We start from the raw sequence: 15,259 nt of genomic DNA, 5'->3' as shown, positions 1-15,259 counted from the left end.
TAAGGCGCGTAAGAGAAATGAATGCAAAATGATTAATCAGCGAACATTGTAGTTCATTATTAATAATGTATACAGGATATGGTAAACATTAAGTTACAAAATTAAAAAACAAAACATTTTATTGATTTTTTACAGAGAGGAAGGGAGAGGGACAGAGAGTTAAAAACATCAATAAAAGAGAAACATCGATAAGCTGCCTCCTGCACACTCCCTACTGGGGATGTGCCCATAACCAAGGTACATGCTCTTGACTGAAATTGGACCTGGGACCCCTGAGTCTGCAGGCTGACTCTCTATCCACTGAGCCAAACCTGCCAGGGCAAGTTATGAAATTTTTATCAAAACATTATATTGGCTGGGCCACAAAAATATTTGTTGTGTTCCGCGAGTTTCACATGTTTGACATAGGGCATTCCTCTTCATTAAAGTGAACATTTCTCTTCATATATTTACTCTCCAAATTCTCTCCACACACTATTTTTTTTCCCAGTGGATAAACAAACTATGGTATATCCATTCAATGGAATTCTAGTTAGCAATAGGAAGGAACAAGTTACTGATACATGCAACAACTTGGGTGAATCTCAAAGACATTGTGCTAAGTAAAAGAAACCAGACACAAAGGAATACGTGCTGTATGATTCCATTTATATGAAACTGGGAAAGACAAAGCTATAGAAACAGAAATAAGACCAGTGGTGGCCAAAGATTGGGGGAGGGGCATGGGACTAGGCTGCAAGCTGGCACAGGGGAACTTGTGGGCAAAAATCAAAGCTCTATATCTTGAATATGGTGGTGGTTACAGGACTTCACACATTTATCAAAACTCATTGAACTGTACACTTTTTAAAAAAGTAAATTTTATCTGATTGAATTATGGGACTGAATCTACCTATCTGAAGTGAGCCTGACTAAAAAAAAAAAAAAAAAAAAAAAAAAAAAAAAAAGGAGAAAGAAAGCAAAAGCAAAAGCATATATATACATATATATATTTTGAAGTGGAATTTTCTGTACCAGATAGTGTGCTGATTTTAAATTTCAATATAAGGCCAATTGTCCTCTAAAATGGCTATACCAGTTTATACCTCTACCAGTACAAGAGAAAAATGCCTATTTCCCCACACTCTGGCACAAATGGGTATTATCAATTTTTAAAAAGTTCTGTCTGTCTAATGGTAAAAAATGTTACTTTAGGCATGCACTGTGAAGATCCTGTCCAAATCGGTCTCTCTACTTGCAGTCTTTTTTCTCTCCAAATCACCTTATATATTGTTAATAGAGTAATCCTTCTTGTGCTTAGTTCTAATAATATCTCAAAAAATTGTTAATGTACCCCATTGCCTCCAAATTTAAGTTGAGACCTTTAGTTAGATATTCGAGTCTTTATTCTATTCCTGCTTACCTTATCTCTCTGTCTACTACTGTCATCACTTTTAGTAGAAACGTTGGCTCAACTTCTAGCTTGACGGTTCTTACCCTTCTTCTAGCTTTATTGTGATGTAATTGACATACAACGTTGTGTAAGCTTACGGCGTCCAGTGTTATGATTTGATACGTGTATATATTTGACACAATAAGGTTGGTTGACACCTCCTTCACCTCATATAATTACCATATAATTACCTCATATAATTACCATGTTGTTGTCACGGTGAGATCTTTAAAACTCTACCCTCTGCCAAAACCGGTATGGTTCAGTGGGTAGAGCGTCAGTCTGCGGACTGAAAGGTCCCAGGTTCGATTCCGGTCAAGGGCATGTACGTTGGTTGCAGGCACATTCTCAATAGGGGGTGTGCAAGAGGCAGCTGATCGATGATTCTCTCTCATCGATGTTTCTAACTCTCTATCCCTTTCTCTTCCTCTCTGTAAAAATTCAATAAAATATATATATTTTTAAAACTCTATCCTCATAGCAATGTTCCAGTATATAACACAGTATTGTTCACTGTAGTCACCGTGCTGTACTTTAGATCCCCAGAACTTATTCATCTTAGAACTGGAAGTCTGTACCCTTTCACCAACATCCTCCCATGTCCCCCACTCCTTAGTCCCAGAAGACCACCACTCTGCTCTCTGTGTCCTTGAGTTTGATTCTCTTTATATTAATCCTGTTAATGAAAAACAAAACAAAACACACACACACATTAAAACCTGTAAAGAATTTTTGTGAGTTTATTTGAGCCAAACTATGGACATATGCCGGGAAGCAGAACCTCAATGAATTGAGATAATGCTCCGAAGAATGGCGGGTTACATTTATATTTATACACTGCAATCAAAGGAGGGACATAGGTGGATTACATGAAATTCACTGGTGATGGATTAAGGAAGTGGAAGAAAGCAAAGCGGTGGGAAAACCCCTGGGATTGGATATGATAGCCAAAACCGGTTTGGCTCAGTGGATAGAGAGTCAGTCAGTCTGTGGACTGAAAGGTCGCAGGTTCAATTCCTGTCAAGGGCATGTACCTTGGTTGCGGGCACATCCCCAGTAGGGGGTGTGCAAGAGGCAGCTGATGGATGTTTCTCATTGATGTTTCCAACTCTCTATCCCTCTCTCTTTCTCTCTGTAAAAAATAAATAAAATATATTTTAAAAAAAGTATAATGATGACACATACTTAGGTGAATGCAGGAACAATTAACATGATAAAGAAGGAATTTGAGGCATCCGTCCTGGCGCCCACCACATTTGGTCCTGCCCCAGGGGCTCCAGAAAAAGAGAAGTTACAAGTTACCTAGACATCTCATAGATATGTTATCTTAGAGGCAAAAAGGCAAATGGGCCCAGTAAAGAAGATCTAAGTTGATCTTTGTCAGGTGAGATATCGGCCTAGAACATACCCACTATAGCCTGTTTGTAGTTATTTAATTTTCAAAACACGGTTCCTCACCTGCAGTGTATGAGCTGGAGGCAAGGTCTGCAAAGCTGTCTGTACATGGTGGGGGGTCAGAGGAGATCAGTTGCTGAGAACTGGGACTGTTTATGATGCCGAGGCATAATAATAAAGGACACATTAGGAACATCAACCAAAGCTATGCTTAACCTCTATTCTCAGTTCTCTTCCCTGAGAGGCACAGATAGGTGCTCACAGAATGCCCCAGCCTTACTCAGAGGGCTAGACCGGTGAGCTGCCAGGCTGGGTCTCCTAGGGGAAATAGCCAGGATCCTTTGGTCAATGCAGATGATTCCCATTTTGTACTGCCCACCTTAGCTTCCCAGGAAGGAAGGTAGTGTGCCCACCTCGCACCTTTAGCACCCTGCCTAGTGCACTGCAACAGGACGCAATGGTGCAAAACTGCCAATTCCACGTGGCAAGACCTTGAAGCCACCATCCTCCGAGTTAGGTGCCAGGCCCATGGCAGGTACTTGCCGAACGCCAGCTCCCTTCTTCGCTCTCCTTTCCCAAACGCTCATCCTCCAACATTCTCTCCACCTCCCACGAGCGCTGCTTTCCCTAAAAGGGTCTGGGTGAGTGCAGTTCCCCTTCAATTCTGTTCAACGGGAGCTTTCTGAAGGCCTACTACGTGCGAGCTGTGCGGGCTTCCAGGAGGCAGAACCCCAAGACTGGAGAAAGGATGGGTCAAGCTGCGCGCTTTTCTCAGCCCCTCCACCGCCCGGCGGGCTCCTGGAGGGCGAGCCGGACCTCCCTTCTGCTTTGTCCCCTCGGCAGCCCCGGAGGCTGTCCGCCAGCGCCGGCGCCCGCTCCCACCTGCCGCCCCGCACGCCACCGAGCAGCGCGGAGTCGGGCGCCGGGGGAGGAGGAGGAGGAGAAGGAGAAGGAGGGAGAAACCGCCGCGCCGGGCTGTTAGGTTTCCGGCTCCGACCCCTCCGGGCGGGCCTCCCTCCCTCCCTCCCTCGCTCCGGGCGCCCCCGGGGGCGGGACACGCGGGGCCCCCCGGCGGCGGCGGGGCCGGTGTGGCGTGCGGGTCCTGGAGGCGCCGGCTCCCCGCCCGGCCCAGGCCTCCGCGTCCTCCCGCGCCCCCTCCGGGAGGCGGGTCCGGGGGGAAGGACCGGCCCCCGCGCCGCGCAGCCCCGCGCACTCGCGCCCCGCGGCCCGCAGCAGGCGCCGGGCCGGCCGGGAGGGGGTGCTCGCCGCCCCGCGCCGGGCGCGTTGCCGGGCAGCGGCTGGAGCTCCAGGCTCCGGAGGGGGCGGAGCGCGGGCGGGCGTGCGGCTGGCGGCCCCTGTCCGTCCGCGGTTCCGGCCCGGCCCGCCCCCGCCTCGCCGGCCTCCCTGCGCGCCGGTGCGCGGCGCCCCGTCCCCGCCGCCGCCGCCGCCGCCGCCGCCGCCGCCGCCGCCTCCCGGGCCGGAGCGCCCAGCCGCGGGGCCGGGCCGGCGCCGGTCGGGACTGTGCCGGGGGCAAGGCGCGGCCATGGACCGGCAGCCCCGCGCCGGGGTCGCGCTGGTCCCCGGGCCGAGCGGCCACGGGCCTTCCGCCCGCCGCCGCCGCCGCCGCCGCCCGGGGCTGCTGCTGCCCGGCCTCTGGCTGCTGCTGCTCGCCCGGCCCGCCTCGTGCGCCCCAGGTAAGCGCCGCGGGGACCCCGGGCCGCCGCCGCCACCCTGTCTCCTTTTCTTGCTGCTATTTTCAAAATCCTGCTTTCCCCGCCCAGACGCTTTTATTCTCCTCCACCGCTCCCTCCCTCGCCCTCCTGGATGGAGATTCTCTTCCATTCTTCCTGGGCCCAGCAGCCCAAGGCACGGGGAGGGAAAGAAAGGGAGAGAGCCGGCGGATGGTGGCCAATCTTGCTCAGGATCTGCAAAGCTAATCCTGTTATATCCTCGGGGCTGAGGCGGGTCTGGTGGCTTCGTCTCCCGAATGTGCCTTTTCCTTTTTTCTCTGCAAAATTCAGGCAGTGGGATCGTTTGCGTGCGTGGCTGTGTCAAGGTGGTGTATCAGATGTGAGGGAGCACTTTATTGTCAGGCAGGAGGGGGACCCTGGGTGTGTGTGTGTGTGTGTGTGCTTTATAACGGTGTTGCATTACTCAGAGGAGCCCTGCGTCTCTCAGATACGGGGATCCTGGCGGTGTGATGTCCCTCCGTGCACCAGGACACAAAGAACATTCAAAGAACATCTCTTGGAAAGCGCCCTGGCCGCGGGGTCTTTCCAGGGAACTAGCTATGGCTTTTACTTCTGCAAAGGCATTAGTACAATAGAGCGTGGAAACATTGTGATTTCCGAGTGTCAGGGCATGAAAGGAGTCAGGGTTGTTTTATTTTATTTTATTTTTTTACATATAATAGATGCAGTTTACTGACGGCTCGTCAGCATGGAATTAAGAGGCATGATTTATGAAGGAGCGTGTGGGCGGGTTTTGTTGTTGAGGAAATGGTTTAATTCGTATTGCTCTTCTGAAATGTTTATTTGTCCATCCTGAGCGCACACATGGGATGGCCTGGAAACCATCCCTGAGCTGACAGGCTCTGAGCCCGTGGTTGCCCCCCGGGGCACTCACCCCTGACCACTTTGTGGGCAGAGAAGGGAAGGTGGCATGAGCAGCCCTGGGTGGGCATGGAGCAGGGACAGAAAGCCACGGGAGCGTCGCCAAGTCCTCCCTTCTCCTGAAAGATGGCCAGGTGGCTTTGAAAGAGAACGGGACACGTTTGGAGGTGTCCCCAGGACCTCACCGTTAGAGCCATCAGCAGCACCGCGTAGGCGATGGTCCAGTAGAAGCCCAGGAAGAGACTTCGGGGATCCGAGGAGGGAACCGCTCCTTTCACTAAGGAGGAAGCTGACCTGAGAAGTGACTTGCTCAAGGTCACTTTGTGAGGAGTCATCACCTGTCAGTCACCCTGCCGCCCTGACCCGCAGACCCGTCCGCACCTGAGGTCTCCATAAAGATTTCCCGCAGCGAGTGGAACCTGCCGCAGAGAGCCACACCAGAGCCTGGATGACAAACCGGGGCTCTCCCCAGCCGGATACCCAGGGTGCGAACAGCCGTGCCTAACACCGCACCTCAGGTCTCAGCCCTGCTCCCTGCAGGCTCCGCCCCGTGTGTCCGTGTGCCCGGAGAGGACCGGAGACCCGGCTTTCTGGGAGAAGAGATGTTCATGAAGACTGCCCCTGTTTTGAGTCAACAAGGAAGCCCATCTCATACTAACGGATTCATCAGCTGCGGGGCAGGCAGACTAATGATTTCCATTTACCGAGCGCTGCCTGTGTGCCTGGTGCTGTATTTTATTCACAAGACCCAATCTCCTTGTGGGTTAGGCACCATGGTCCCCCTTTTACAGATGAGGAAACTAAGGCTGCTGGCATTTAGATGAGTTTGACTCCAAACTCCACGCAGGTCACCTCCGTGCAGCTTCCCCAGGCGCCTGTGGCCAAATGGATATTTCGTGGATGTGGAGAGCGTCAGTGATTCTCTAATCCACATGTGTCAAACACAAGGCCCGCGGGCCAAATCCGTCCCGCCAGGCCTTGCAATGTGGCCCGCACCGCGCTGTCATCACTGCACTCCGCTGCGTTTCCATCACAATGACAGTTTATGACTGTTCAGTAAACCATTCAGCCCGCGATTTAGGCTGGATTTTAGATTTTGGCCCCTTCTCTGATTGAGTTCGACACCCCTACTAATCAGTCTGATGTCCATAGTGGAGCTGTTTGTTCGGTCCCTCCATAACTTTCTCTTCGTTAGAAGTCCATTCCCGTTTCCCCTCAACCCCCAATGCAAATCCAGGCCCCCGTTTTATTGCACTTCACAGGTGTTGCGTGTATATATATATATTTTTTTACAAACTGAAGGCAAGACCCTCCAGCAGCAAAAAGCTTAGGACTTGCCTTATTAGGGTGGTTTGACCCCGGCCAAAGCTGCAGTGTCTCCTTGGTGTGCCTGTGTTCAGCCTGGAGACATGGAATGAATGCTGTGTCCACTCCAGAGCTGACAGTGCGGGAGCAGAGACTTCCTCCTTCCACTCGCCTGTGCCTTGGCCTCTCCTGTTTGGCGCAGCTGCTTCCAGACCGGGTCATAGACTAGGAAGCAGCTGTCCTCAAGGATCCAATTGGAAACGCAAAGCTGTGCACAAGCAAGATTGCATTTCAGTTGTTGGGTCCTGGTCTCCTCTCTGTGCCATGAGGACCCTCTCTCTGGCTGTGAGTCCCGAGTGTTGTATTTTCCCCCTCAGAGTGGGGAGGGAGGAGGCTTTGCTGAGCTCTGGCATGGCGGTTCTCTTTCTGAAGAGTAAGTGGGATTAGGCAGGAAATGGTGCGTCTTGATCCTGATTTGGATTTCCCAGGTGCGACACCAGCCCCTCCCTCCCGTGGCTCGGAAAACTACCTCCTCCTCCAGGAGGTTTCTCTTTCTTTGTTAACTTCTGTGAAGGGGAGTCCGCCTTCCAGTGGGTCTCCTAATTTCAGTCTCTGTTTAAATGTCTATGTTTTATCGATGTCTGGCCTATTTCCATTTCATTCAGCATTCTGAGTGTGCCCTTTTGGTTTGTTGAAACATACGTTTGGTCTTGACTGTGCACTGTTGGTGGAAACCATTTGTAATACTTTGGGCTTGCTTTTGAATATTGTGCTTTTTAGGAGCTTCTACATCCACAATGTAAAAGGAAAGAATCGTGAACGTTTCTTTCATCGAATTCAGGGATAAGTCTTTCTCAAAATAGTTATTGTGAAACTGATAACTTTGCAAATTATTTTGCAATTTAGAAATTACTGGAAGGTAGAGAAAACAGGTGCCCACACTCCTACAACCCACAGATAACACTGAAAATAGTTTTGCCTTTTCTTTGTTAACATTAAAAAAAAAAAATTGAATTTACTTTTTCTCCACTTAATAATTGACTTAATGTATTTACTTTTTTTTCCCACTTAATAATTGACTTAAGCATTTCCTTATTCACAATTTTCCATTCTAATAATTACTTAATTATTCATTTACTATTTCCAGCATTTTTTGGCTGTTATAAACAATGCTGTGATGAATAGCTATGTGCTAATAGTAATTGTCTATATTTCTTTGTGGGTTTTTTTTTTTTTTTTTTTTTTTTTTTTTTTTTTTTAAGTCTACATTTCTAGAAGGGAATTAGGATGTAACATAAATCTAAGGCCCACCAGGCTGGATCTTTGCATGTGTTGGTCAGTGTGATGCGTGCCTTACAGGTGCTCGGTAAGTGGCTGTTGAGTGAACAACAATTTTTTATGAAGCTACAATGCTGAAATAAAGCCTAGCAGTTTATGTGGTAGCCTGATTCACATCATCACCACGATTGAATATTATTTTAAAAATCCGTGATAAATAAGTACATTGTTTTAATTTCTTATTACTTAAGAATTGAATATTTTTTGTTTATTTTGTACTTGTTTTTCCATTATTTTTAAAAATATTTTTGCTCAGAGAATTACATATTTAAACATGTAATTACATATTTACTTGTGGAATTACATATTTATTTATTTATTAAATATATTTTATTGATTTCAGAGAGGAAGGGAAAGGGAGAGAGAGAGAGATAGAAACATCAATGATTAGAAAGAATCATTGATTGGCTGCCTCCTGCAAGCCCCCTACTGGGGATTGAATCCACAACCTGGGAATGTGCCCTTAACTGGAATTGAACCCCAGACCCTTTGGTCTGCAGGCTGAAGCTCTGTCCACTGAGCCAAACCTGTTAGGGCTGAAATTACATTTTTAAACCTTTCTGTATACGGATAGCAACCATTTTTGTCCTGTGTGTTAACTGTTTCCCCTTCTAATGGAGTTTTAGAAATTTTTTAATATAATTTTTTAATATAATTTTGAAATTTAGAAGTTTTTGATTCTTTTGTTTAGCAAAATTGGCCATTTTGCTTTTCTTTTTGTATTTTTTTCCATTTCATTTATACTTATGGTAGGATACATTTTTATCTTACCTGATGTGCTATTTTATTAACTGTTTCAAGGCGAATATTTGTTACTAGGGGCCCAGTGCACGAATTCGTGCACCTTGAAAGGGTCGTGAGGCTGAGGTGGGCACAGGGGCGGGTCTTGGCCCATCCTTGTGCCCCCACCCGGCCCCTCCCGCCGAGGCTCCAGGTTCCCTGTCTGTCAGCAGCCCTGTTTCCACCACCGCCGCTCCCACACGCTGACAGGGCTGATCCCACTTGAACGGAGAGATTGGGGCTGGTGCCAGCAGGGGCTGCAAGCAGCGGCTGCTGCCCCTATCACCCCTTAGGAGCAGGGGGAGGTAGAAAAGCCCTCAGGGGTGATCAGGGCCAGCAGCTGTCGCTGTACCCACTGATGGCACCAAGCGATCGGGACTAGCGCTGGGCCCCGGCAGTGGGTGTGAGAGGTGGTCTGGTGCCAGCAGCAGGTGCAGGCGCCAGGTGAGACTGGCACACAGGAGCAAAGAATTTTCAGTAACCATCAGAGGTTCGCCTGGATGACAGTGACCAGTGCCCTGCCTTGGTCTGGCGCCCCTGCTCACTTGCTCCACCAACCTGCCATGGCCAACGCCCACCATGTTCCATGCTCTGCTACCTGCTGCCAATGCTTGCCATATTCCACACGCACCCCCTGGTGGTCAGCACACGTCATAGCAATTGGTTCAGTTTTTCTGCCATTCCGTCTATTTGCATATTAGGGTTTTATATACACTGAGTGGCCAGATTATTCTGATCTCTGAACGCATGATAATATGGCCACTCAGTGTATATCCTATATAATAAAAGGCTAATATGCAAATTGTCCCCTCCACCAGGAGTTCGATCAGGAGTTCAACCAGCAGGCAGGCTGGCCAGCTGCCCATGTCCCCTCCCCCTGGCCAGACTGGCTGGACCCCACCCATACATGAATTCATGTGCTGGGTCTCTGATACACACACTCACACTCTGAGTGGCCAGATTGTTATTCATTCAGAGATCATAATAATCTGGCCACTCATTGTATATAGATACTTTTTAAAAAAAAAATATATTTTATTGATTTTGTATAGAGAGGAAGGGAGAGAGATAGAGAGTTAGAAACATCGATGAGAGAGAGTCATCGATCGGCTGCCTCTTGCACACCCCCTACTGGGGATATGCCCGCAACCAAGGTACATGCCCTTGACTGGAATCGAACCCGGGACCCTTCAGTCCCCAAGCCGACGCTCTATCCATTGAGCCAAACCGGTCCTGGCTGTATATAGATACTTTTTGAGTGGATTAGTGTCCTTTAAATAAAAAGTAAGATAAATGTTTCAAAAGTGTGACCCCTCCACCTTCTGCATCAATAACATGAGGATGGGGCAGGGAGGTTGCTTGTGAAGAACTTAGGTCTCTGGGAGTCTCAGTTTTAACAAGTTCAGGGCAGATTTTAAGGCACTTTAAACTTTGGAACTACTGATCCAGATACTATAAAATCCAGGAGCTGAAAATTTCATAGCATTTTGGGGGAATGAGCACTTAAAAATATTGCCGTTGTCTTCCTACTGTTAGAACAGTTGATTTAAGATCGTCACATTTTTTTTTTTTCTATCTATTCAATAGTTTGCTTGGTTTTCTTTGGGTTTCGAGTCAAAGGACATAGAGGACTTCATTTCAAATTCTCACGCCCGTTCCCTTGGGAACAGCTGTTTGCAGTCTTTGTCAGGAAATACCTCACTTAATCCGAACACAGAAGCCAGCCTGGCTGTCTCCTGGGACCTGGGAGCCACAGGTTTTCTCCCAGTGCCCGGGGTGCTGGAGGCAGCCAGCTAATTACTGTAATTATATTCTCACTAGGTTGATTTTCCCAGATAGGAAGAGGCTGCTCTAACTGATCTAACTTGTTGCCAGGCTGTGGACACCCACCTTTCATCGGCACCGGTGACAGGATTTCTCCTTCACACACACCCAGGCGGCAGCATTTGCTGGAAAGCACATGGAACTGTGAGCTGGCAAACCCGCCTGTGCGCTTTTCTGCTGCTAATTGGCTGATAACTGGCTGTGTGTGTGTGTGGGCAAGCTACCTCCTCCCGGGTTTCTTCATTCGGTGTAAGATGGGTCGCTCTGATGATCTCTGAGGTCTCCTTCAGCTCTTCCATTTCAAGCCCACCTGCCGACCCCCTTGAAACATGATGCTTATATTATAGGTTGTAATTGTCCAATGAATGTTTGTGAGTGTTGCCATCTCACTGTCCTATAGCTGTCCTAGTCCAGGGACCTGCAGAAAGCAGTTTGCTCAGCATTGCATTCAATCCTTCTTTCTCATACACCCTCCTCTCCTCTCCCCTCCTGCAGCCACACCCCCAGGACTCTGACTTTGCTCTCAGTCTTCCTCTTTGTCTCTCCCCCCCTCCCCACCTCCCCCCCACCGCCCCAATCTGGCTTGGTAATGCTCTAGGTAGGCTACTGCTGTGGCCTGCAGCCTCAGGCATTGCTGCTCCTCATTGGTGAAGATCTCACCTTGTCACTCAAAGCGTGACACTGCAGCAGCATCGCCATCTGGGAGCTTGTTATAGAAATGCAGAATCTCAGGCCCCGCCCCAGACCTTCAGAATCTGCGTTTCATAAGGCCCTCAGGTGATCTCTCTCTCTCTCTCTCTCTCTCTCTCTCTCTCTCTCTCTCTCTCTCTCTCTTATAGAAATGCAGAATCTCAGGCCCCGCCCCAGACCTTCAGAATCCGCATTTCATAAGGCCCTCAGGTGATCTCTCTCCCTCCCTCCCTCTCTCTCTCTCTCTCTCTCTCTCTCTCTCACACACACACACACACACACACACACACACACACACACGCTCTTGAAGTTTGAGAAGCACTGAGCTAAGAGGTAATGCCTCCCGTTCTAACCTTCTGGGAGTGAGTGGTGTTGGCTTGCTGGGGCCTGAGTCAGCCCAGACTACTCTGGAGCCAGTCCAGATCTTCAGGGACCTTTTTTAAAAAAATATTTTTTATTGATTTTTTTTACAGAGAGGAAGGGAGAGAGAGAGAGAGCTAGAAACATCGATGAGAGAGGAGCACCGACCAGCTGCCTCCTGCACCCCCCCTCTCCCCCCCACTGGGGATGTGCCTGCAACCAATGTACATGCCCTTGACCGGAATCGAACCTGGGACCTTTCAGTCCGCAGACCGACGCTCTAACCCGGTTAGGGCTCCTCAGGGACCTTGAGATACACCTGCCTTTGGGATTTACTGAATCTACGTGAATTGTGTACAAGAGCCCTATTGACCAGGCAACTTTAGAAAAAATGGTTTGGGGGAGAGAAGATGGCGACTGGCAGGAAGGCCGGGGTGGGGTAGGGTAGGAGGAGAATATGTGAGAGAGTGAAGGAGCGATAGAAGAGTGTGTGGACGTGGTGTGTGTGTGTGTGTGTGTGTGAAAGAGAGAGAGAGAGAGAGAGAGCAAGCTAGGGACAGTGAGATCCTGCAGAACAAAATGGTTTTCTAGACCTGCCCTGATTCATAACCCATTCATTCATTATCATACTGAAATACTACCATACCAGTTGGTAAATAGCTGCTCTATGGCATCCCCATCTGCCCAAGTTTCTTGGGTTTACATGCCTTCCCTCAGGATTCTTTTCCTGATTCTTCCTCCTAGGATGCCCCCCCCCTCGCAACTTCCCAAGATCCAGCTACTGAAGGGTTAATGCTCAGCTGGCTTTAGAATAGCAGCCCTTCCAGTTGTTCAGTGCACAAGCCTGTTGTATATTGCATTGAGTATCACCAGTGCCTTTCCCCTCCCTCCCTCCCTCCCTCCCTCCCTCCCTCCCTCCCTCCCAGATCCAGCACTTTAAAAAAAAAGTGTGTTAAATGGATGCATCTGATGGAGTTGAAGCCCTAGACCTGGAAGACCTACTGAGGGAGAGCATGTAGTTGGGAGAGAAGAAGGAGGAGAAGGACGGAGGCCCAGGAAACTGGCCTTCAGGACATAGGAGAAGAGAAGGAGGAGCCCACAAAGGACACTGGCCTGAGAAAGCAGTGTCAAGGAAACCATGGGCGGGGAGGGTTTTTTTTGTAGGTGGTTGTCACCTCATGTCCAGCTCTCAGGCGGGGCCTGAGATTCTGCATTTCTATAACAAGCTCCCAGATGGCGATGCTGCTGCAGTGTCACGCTTTGAGTGACAAGGTGAGATCTTCACCAATGAGGAGCAGCAATGCCTGAGGCTGCAGGCCACAGCAGTAGCCTACCTAGAGCATTACCAAGCCAGATTGGGGCGGTGGGGGGGAGGTGGGGAGGGGGGGAGAGACAAAGAGGAAGACTGAGAGCAAAGTCGGAGTCCTGGGGGTGTGGCTGCAGGAGGGGAGAGGAGAGGAGGGTGTATGAGAAAGAAGGATTGAATGCAATGCTGAGCAAACTGCTTTCTGCAGGTCCCTGGACTGCATGGAACTGCTGCTCAGAGGATGATGTGAGGGCCACTCATCAGCATCACCCGGAATCAAAGCCAGGACCTTTCAGTCCGCAGGCCTACGCTCTATCCACTGAGCCAAAAACTGGTTAGGGTTTACCTGGGATTCTTGTTAAAATCCTGCACTCATGGTCAAGCTAGACCTACTGAATTAGGGCAGTGGTCAGCAAACTCAGTCAACAGAGCCGCAGTTTGCTGACCGCTGAATTAGGGGATACCGGAGGTTTTGTAGTTTCAAAATGTTCAGTAAGCTCCTCAAGGGATTGCCATGCTTGATGAGGTTTTGTGACCCCTGTCACTTAAAGGTGGCATGGGGTTGATGGAGGTTTTAGAAACAGGCTTTAGATTTGATCATGCTTATAGGCTTCAAGGAAGAGTCGGTAAAGATGTAGCTGTTTGGCAATTTAAGAAAGAGCAGAAGTAATTGAAGGATAATTCACCCAAAGTGAGGATGTTTGTGTGGGCAGGCCGGGCTGACCACACGCTGGACTGGGTAGAGAGAACATTGGGAGAAGGAATTGGAGGGGCTGGTGGGAGGTGGGGAGTGAAGTCTGAGGCGATGGGAGAAATTGTGCTGATGCCAGTGCACCTGTGCTGTGATCTTGTCCTGCAGCATCTGACATTGCAAATGAGGCCAGGGACTGGCAGGCCATTGGCTGAGTCAGGTGGGGAATCCTAGGCAGGTGTGTGGGAAGAGCCGAGGGGAACAGAGGGATCTGACAAGACATGGCCTGGATGCTGCAGTGTGGATGAGGCTGGGTGAGGGAGGGCCAGAAGCAGTGGAGGAGCAGTGAGGTGGAGAGGTTGGCTGTGCTGGCATTTAAGGTTTCAGAATGCATCAACTCCCGGCTTTGTCTCGATTAATGACCCAGGGTAGGGTCCCTGTGGGAAGCAGTCGCTGTAGTGAAATGTGGGGGGAAGCCGTTGGGTGAATAATCTGTGGATGTCGGATTTGCCATGAGTGAGGTGGAAAGGACTGTGCGTGGGACTCCAAATCCTCAGGGAGTGAAGGGAAGTGACCCGGAGACTTCTCGTGTAGGGGGAGAAATATGTCTTCCTTCTGTTCATTTTCCTCTACCATCCCACTGCCCCATCCTCATTCAAGCCCCCACCATCTTTCCTCCACTTCTGCTCTTGCTCCATCCACCTCATCCTCCACCTTCAGCTGGAAGATCCTTCTAGAAACACATCTGCTTCCGTCACTTCCTTCTTGCTTAAACACCTGTGCTGGCTGCTCGTGGTTTTCTTGGTGCACCCAGTCTGAGTCCACAGCCTGTGTGTGCCCTCAGGTACTGGGTTTGTGGGGATCTGATGTAGGGGCTTGTGAGAAGATGCCCACTAGGTACAGACTATTCACAATGTTGGTGTTGCGGAAACCGATTTGGCTCAGCGGATAGAGTGTCGGCCTGCGGACTGAAGGGTCCCAGGTTCGATTCCGGTCAGGGGCATGTACCTTGGTTGCGGGTGCATCCCCAGTATGGGGGTGTGCAGGAGGCAGCTGGTCGATGTTTCTCTCTCATCGACGTTTCTACCGTATTTTTCGGCGTATAAGATGACTCCCCTAATTTTACAGTTAAAACATATGTTTAGGCCTATATTCGCTGTATAAGACTACCCCCCACTTCAAAGAAAAGACTTACTTTGCCGTCAAGATCTGCAGGTAATTTTTGTGCAATTTTGGTCTTTTGCCCCTGATTTTCAGTTGACTTTTTTTCGTTTCAAAAGTCGTTTTATACACCGGAAAATACTGTCCCTCTCCCTTCCTCTCTGTAAAAAAAAAAATCAATAAAATATATTAAAAAAAAAACACAAACACCCAAAAAAACAAAATGTTGGTGCTGACAGGGACCACAGAGAGAGGAAGTGATGTGAGTTGAAGACTGCGTTTGCCCTCCTGTGATCCAGGGCCAGCAGCAGAGCAGACAGCACCCAGGGTGTAATTTACTGGGCCGCGCAGCCTGTCAGAGGGCC

At 49.3% G+C, this 15,259-nt stretch overlaps 1 protein-coding gene across 1 annotated transcript in view; it reads left to right on the top strand.

The window, feature by feature from the left end:
• Window positions 1-4,284: 4,284 nt before the first annotated feature.
• The window catches only part of KIAA1549 (KIAA1549 ortholog), a 118,175-nt gene continuing 107,200 nt past the window's right edge, over window positions 4,285-15,259 (top strand). The window contains exon 1 of the mRNA XM_045577198.1: window positions 4,285-4,521. Coding sequence (XP_045433154.1) covers window positions 4,371-4,521 — 151 coding nt within the window. The 5' untranslated portion in view covers window positions 4,285-4,370. The remainder of the gene's footprint in view (window positions 4,522-15,259) is intronic.

The sequence above is a fragment of the Pipistrellus kuhlii genome, unplaced genomic scaffold (genome assembly GCF_014108245.1).
Source record: "Pipistrellus kuhlii isolate mPipKuh1 unplaced genomic scaffold, mPipKuh1.p scaffold_m20_p_10, whole genome shotgun sequence".
In the NCBI taxonomy this organism is placed as follows: Eukaryota; Metazoa; Chordata; class Mammalia; order Chiroptera; family Vespertilionidae; genus Pipistrellus; species Pipistrellus kuhlii.
This window is presented reverse-complemented; position numbering and strand designations above follow the sequence as displayed.